This window comes from Mangifera indica, chromosome 20, assembly GCF_011075055.1.
Source record: "Mangifera indica cultivar Alphonso chromosome 20, CATAS_Mindica_2.1, whole genome shotgun sequence".
Lineage (NCBI taxonomy): Eukaryota > Viridiplantae > Streptophyta > Magnoliopsida > Sapindales > Anacardiaceae > Mangifera > Mangifera indica.
The window spans coordinates 3085225-3092500 of NC_058156.1; the positions used below are offsets into that span (position 1 = coordinate 3085225).

Here is a 7276-nt window from a genome sequence, read left to right on the forward strand (position 1 = left end):
ATATTTTGTAATGATAAAATTAAAATTAAAATTAAAACAAAATTATTAACACAAAAAATTATTATTTACAAATTCAGATAGTTTCTAAAAGAGAGTTGATGAGGGAAAATGAAATTGAGAATATAATGAAAGAACTGAAATTTAGATATTTGTAAATAAAATTGAAAAATAGAAAAGATTTGAGTTGTTTATATAGGAGAAAAAAATTGGGTATGGCTTCTGCTTGCGGCAAAAACAATTGCAAAAGGCTATATATATTGTTTTTTTCATTTTTTAATATTTTCAATTATAATAGGTCGAGCCGGTATAAGGGCCTAATACCAAGGCTCATAGCTCGATTCGAAAGGCTCATGGGTCGAGTTCAGTATGCTACTATGTTTGATTAGACCTTATTTTCAAGTTTTGGATTGAGTCTCTATTTGACTTGACTCAATTAACGTGTCTAATTGTATCAGATGAATTTTGGTGCGATTCACTAGGCTTGCAGGTCATGTTAGACCTAAAGTTTATACAATTATGAGTCTTTGTCACACTAGCTCATGTTACGATTATATATATATAAAGTCGCGTCGTATTAGGCTCATTAAAACTATTATCTTATTTTTTAATTAATAAAATTCATTCTTTAATTACTAAAAGGGTAGTTTAAATTAGAAAATAAGGTCTAATCAAACACAATAGCATATTGAACTCGACCCATGAGCCTTTCGAATCGAGTTATGAGCCTAGGTATTAGGCCCTTAGACCGACTCATACCTAGGCTTGCAGGTCATGTTAGACCTAAAGTTTATACAATTATGAGTCTTTGTCACACTGGCTCATGTTACGATTATATATATATAAAGTCGCGTCGCATTAGGCTCATTAAAACTATTTTCTTATTTTTTAATTAAAAAATTAATAAAATTCATTCTTTAATTACTAAAACCGCTAATAGTATCTCAAATATTTTATTGATAGTTTCTCATTTATGATGAAAGAATATCGTGATTACATGATGAAAAATATTCTAACATATTATAAATCAATTCATTTACATAATGCACAATTACAAATATAAGTATGATATATATGTCATTGTCTACTCATTCTCAACATTCAAATTTTTGAATTTTTAAAAAATATCTTTTACAATCCGATTTTGTAATTTGAAGTCAGCTTTCACCCAATCCTTTTTGTACATGATCACTTCGACCATGTGTTACTATAACTTGGATCTCGCTTATCATCCAACATGTATCTTCCTATACTAAAAACAAATTTAAATACTATAATAGGTACTATAGGGGTTAGTAGATCTCAGACTATGAGTATAAGCACAAGAAAATTTTCATAATTTACTTTCTACCAAGGTTTGAAAAACTGGATTGAATATGTCGGTTCAACCGGCTAGATTGTGAACCAGATACTGTAGGGGTTTTATAATTAGAAAAAATCATTTTTTTTTATTTTTGGACTGGACCGCGGTTAGACCGGCGGTTTATTGCCGGTTCGCGGTCTAGTTTGGTTCACAATTTTAGATCGGCCAGCATAAAATTTATATATATTTTTTTATTAAACCCTGCACATACATTAAATGCTGAGAAGAAAAGAGATTTCTTTAAAGTGAGTCTTGGAAGAGCTTCAAAGACACTGGAAATCAATAAATGTTCATTTGACAGACAAGGAAGCCATTGATTTTGCCAAAAAACATAAAACTTGGATGTGCTGGGAGTGTTGTGATTGTCGCCTGAAGTTTGGAGATTTGGGGCTGTATAGAAAGCCTTCTAGAGAGTTTCATTGGAGGAATCTTGATAGGGTGGAATTGGAGTTTCAGATTCCTATTAAATTGACTGCGTTTATTGAGAATGGTAAGTGGAAGCCTTTAGATGTTGAATATTGGGTAGATAAAATTCTAAGATAGAATCAGAGTCTTTTAGTTTCTCCAATTATGATTTGTTTGATGAGTAGAGCTTAAATGAGAGTCTGCAAGATTTGATTGATTGTGACACTAATAAGAATGAATTAGCTGAGCGTGCAGTGATTCTCAAGGGTATTCGTGGGATACTTCGCTTGTTTCTCCTACATAACTGTCTTGCGAAAACATATATTGATTGGGCAATACAATTTACAGTTGAAGAGTTTGAGAATCTAATTCTATTTTTGCAGCGTCTTGGGGTGGAAGCCATTTAGATCATATGCCTTTTGAGAGCAACAGAGCTGAGACAAGTCCGCCGATTCTTTCAAAAACTCACTGATATTAGTGACAAACTTATGAATCCTAAGTTGGTTACTCCTATGGATGATAATCTTAGTTGTGTTTAAGAATTCTGGTCAAACTGACTAATTCAAACGGTCTGACCGATTCAATCAGAACCAGTACCCAAAACGGTTTTTACTCCGATCCGATTTTAAAAATCTTGCTTTCTACCATGCTAAAATATCTAATTTTTTATCATCACATCATTTAACAATTTTTTAGTAATGATCAATATTGATATAATTATAAAAGTCTCCATAATTTGAACTCTAACTCACAAATTACTTACTTTTACGTAGAAATGATCATATGCATGACTTTATACCCTCCTTCCATATTTATTTTTATAAATATTATGCATTTTTAATAAAATTTTTTGAATATGATCTACATAATTACTGTTGATAATTAATAAATTATAATTAATAGCATATAATAATTTTTTTCGGGGAAAAGGACTATTTCCCACCTAACTTTTAGCCTAATTTCAAAATCACACCCACAGAAGATGAAAAACCTAAACTCTCAACCATGACTAAACTGCTATCCAAATTTTCAATTAGGAACAAAAGTAAAATCGTCATTTTACCTATAAACTTTAAAACTTTAAAATTTCATTATTTCCCCTCTCCAGGTTTTAAAAACTAACACCTCAACCTATTCTCAAAGTTTGAAAAGTTTAGATTTCACCTAGGGTTTGCTTCATTCTCTGGCCACCATCGACAACCGACGCATTCCACTGATTTTCCATCTTCGACTACAAATGACGACCTTTCGTCACCCAGATCTGGATGACGAAGTGTCATCCAAATCTGGAAGAACAGATGAAAGATGATGCTTTATAGTCCTTCATCGTCGAGTCTGAATGACGCGACGAGCGATAAAGGACGATGAAAAGATCTTCGTCTTTTTGTCGCACCGTGTGACGAGGAGATAAAGATCTCTTCATCACACCATTGTCGTCGCACCAGGAGAAGGAGGAGGCTGAAGACGACGTCGGAAGATGAAGTAAAAGAAAGGGGGTGAAACTATTATTTTTAAAAGATATAAGTGGCGACTGAGTTTTAAAAAATGTGAAAACCCTAGGTTTAGGGGTGAAAATATTACTTTTCAAAGTTTAAAAACTTTAAATAAAGGTGAAATGTTAGTTTCTAAAACCTGAGGGGGCGGAAAGTAATAAACTTTATAACTTTTTAATATAAACAATAAAATAATTATTTTACCTCTTCCTTTAACAGAAAAAATTAACAGAAGTTTACTTATAGGTGAGAATAGAGGTTTTTCATCTCTCGTGAGTATAGGTTTGAGAATGACCTAAAAGTTAGGTGAGAAATAATCCTTTTCCGTTTTTTCCATTCTCTATCAACAAGAGCACTTGTGCCCTACAAAATCATTTCATAACACAGCCCACATAACATTATCAACACATCTAACGGCTGTAATACACTAAGTAGCCTCTAACGAAGACCACACACTTCAATTGAATATTACAATATTTCCCCAGTGTGTAATTTAATTCCTATCATGAAATTCATCAATTAATGTGATATTGTCAATTACATTTATACATCATTGCCCTATATTAAACTGTAGCATATCACTTGAAAATCAAAATTTTGCATTCTTGCTTGAGATAAAGCGTTATTCATTTCATTCATAGTCCACACGGTCCATACACAAAGTGCAGATTTACGGGCTCTAGTGTAACATTTATTCATATAAAGTTCCAACTAATAACCAGTAGCCTTACATCCGTCGCCATTCATCCACAACATTCAGGAGTGTTGTCCCTCAAGCTGCAACATCCTTTCTATGCATGGTTCATATTAAGAGTTCCAAAATATTCTGATATCATAACAACCACATGGGAACCTTCAGATTACAGCCACCAGATAAGTAGAAAATTAACATTTAGTTCTGGATATTTTCGTCAACATAGACATAATTTAAGCATCAGCAGCCTTCTCAAACTGAGCTGCCTCTGGACTGGCACTTGATTTGCTGTGTTTAGCTTCATAATCTTTTACTGCTGCCTTGATAGCATCTTCCGCCAGCATGCTGCAGTGGAGCTTAACTGGAGGTAGAGAAAGATGTTTTGCTATCTCCCTGCAGCACAAATCAGAAGTATGGAAATAAGAAACTTCAAATTTCTGTGCCTTCCAATTCTCCAGCAGCAACAAAGTATTAGGTCAGCATACAAGCAGCAACATCAACAGCCATATATAGAACCTCTAAACAATATAGATTTCTATCAGAGGTAAAGCTGGGAGCTATAATGGACCATCCAGGAGGTCACTACTTTCTCTCATGCCAGAAATGGGTATACCATTTTAAACCAAGGAAGTGAAACTTGGACAGGAAAAAAATGCAAAATATGTTGTCCGCATTGTTTGTATTCTCCTCATTGCTTCCACCATTTTTCAGAACCAGAAAGCAAGATAGATTTTTACTATAGGTAAGCTATGAATGTAAACTCTAAAAATATTCCAACATCATAAGAACCACATGGGAACCTTCAGATTACAAACTTAATTACCACAGACATGGACAACAAAGACCTTCTGCCACTAACAAGAACTTGCCCAATCAGAAATGATCCACAGAGCAACCAAAAATAAATCTAAGTCCATAGATTAGAAAATAACTATTATTTCATTAATTTTGATGTGGAATTAAAGAGCAGAATCAATCAATCTACATAAATAGTACATCCAACAATCATTTCCATGTCCGTATTAGATTTCCCAATATGAGGCTATGGCATAATGAAACCTATACAGAATACAATCAGCAAAGAAGGGCAAATAAAAATAAATTATCCAGTAGTTATCATGGCAGCAGTTAGACACATTATAAGTTTAAAAAAATTGAAGGGGCAATACTCATCTTGATCAACTAGAGCAAAGCCTAACTCAAAACACTATTGGAAAAAGCAAATCATTTAAACCACATAACAAAACAAGCCTATTTAACTTTGAGAAAAAAAACATGGAGCTTACGTGTTTTTAATGGTCAAGACCTCCTGCATTTGCTTCCCTTTCACCCATTCAGTAGCTGAAATACGACAAACACGGCAATGTTAAGCAAATTATTAAGCAATACAATCATTCAACTTAACGATATATGCATATATAGTTCTATATAGTTCTATAACAGCCTCGATGAAAAAGACCACAACCTGAAAATAACTAAATAACCAAAAACATATAATTCAAAACATCCAAAAATCTTATCAGCAAAACCTGAGCTACTCTAATCATAATATCATCAAACTAAGCAAAAGAACATTTAATTACATAAAAGTTAACACTAAAGAAATAAGATACGTATATTTGAATAATGTATAAACCAGCTATTATAATGGAATCACAAAGAATGCACATATGAATTACCATGAAGCCAAAACCAAAAACAATTCCAAAGATTATATTGAATAACCAAAGGCGGGATTTAAAAGTAAATAAATGAAATTCCTAACACTTTACGGCCAAACTAGACAGCTGAAACAACAAAACCCTGAAATTACATACCAACAGATGACGAAGCAATTGCGGAGCCACAACCGAAGGTCTTGAAACAAGCGTCGACGATCTGCCCAGTCTTGTCATCGACCTTAATCTGAAGCTTCATCACATCGCCACAAGCCGGCGCACCTACAAGGCCAGTGCCTACCGTTGGATCGTTCTTGTCAAACGAACCGACGTTTCGCGGATTGTTGTAGTGATCAATCACGTTCTCATGATAGAATCTTGGCAGCGCCGCCAGGACCGGTCGCGACATCGACTGACCCTCGCCCGGCGCCAGGCCTAGCAGCCTCTTTGAAGCGAATCTCAGCATCTCTTTCTTCTTTGGGCGACGGATTGCCGGAGGTTCTAGTCTCGAATATTTAGTTGTCTATATTTAGGTCAGTGTAGCGACAACAAAAAAATGTTGGGTTATGAAACACGTGGAGGGTGGAGATGATTCTCGATGCAGTGTGGGCACTGTGACATGACAAGTGTGGAATCGGATTCCGATTTCAATGGATAAGGTCGGTTTGGTTGCCTCCGGTGTTTTCTCTACGGTTCACCTGGTTTGTGATGATCATGTAAATGTTTTACAGCCCAGATTCAATCAAATGGACCCATCTGAAATTCTAGGCCACTTAAGGTGGGCTTTATAATACATAGTTGAGCTTGACATGCACTAAAGATATTTATTGGATTGGATGGGCAATGTCATGCTTTCAGCCTTCTATTGTTTTTTTAGATAACTGGAGACCCTATTTATATTTATTGGATATATAAATTTAAAGTATAATGATTGAATTTATAATTACTGTAATAAATAAATTAAAATTTCATAAATATAATAAAAACTTGAATCCAACTCTTCATATTGGAAGTTCTAATGATTTTTTTTTTTTTAAGTCTTGTACTGTTCTTAGGCATTGCAATGGAATATGGCTCTCAAAGATTGTAATAGAAAGGCCAAAGGACTATTTCTCGCTCAAGGTTTGCATCCTTTGAATACATTTTGAAAAAGATATGGATGTCTTTGATTGAAAGGTTGTCAAAGAACTGGTGGGTTGATAAATAATTGGTATGTAGCAATGATTGATGATTAGGAAGTTGTTCATGTTGAGTTTTGGATGGTGGGCCTGATGAAGGAGAAATGAAAAATAGTGCTTGAAACATGGTGTGATTGATGCCAACTCAGTGAAAGAGGTTCTGCTGGTATTTTAATGGACAGAGATTGTATTGGCAGAAGAAGAATAACTCTTTAATGTCATGTTTTGATGGACAAAGTAAACAACCCAAAAAAACAACTCAAACATGGTGTGATGGGCAATGTCATGTTTTCAGTCTTCTATTGTTTTTTTAGATAACCCAACTCAAACTTTTGGTTGGTTTTTTAGGTCCCATATTTTAGTGGGACAACCCACCAACATGTTACTTGGTGATACTATTATAATAGAATTAGAGGATTCACGTGTTCGAATAAGATCAATAGTATATGTACACAGTTTTAATATACAAATTCGATAAATAGATGATT

The 7276-nt window shown here is 34.1% G+C and overlaps 1 protein-coding gene across 1 annotated transcript; it reads right to left on the reverse strand.

Moving 5' to 3' along the window:
• Nucleotides 1-3940: 3940 nt before the first annotated feature.
• Nucleotides 3941-6153, reverse strand: LOC123204675 (iron-sulfur cluster assembly protein 1-like). The gene is made up of 3 exons (XM_044621457.1): nt 5770-6153; nt 5239-5293; nt 3941-4345 (listed from the first exon to the last, which is right to left on the reverse strand). Exons 1-3 carry the CDS (start codon nt 6074-6076, stop codon nt 4186-4188), a joined length of 522 nt encoding a protein of 173 aa, XP_044477392.1. The 5' UTR covers nt 6077-6153; the 3' UTR covers nt 3941-4185.
• Nucleotides 6154-7276: the final 1123 nt, after the last annotated feature.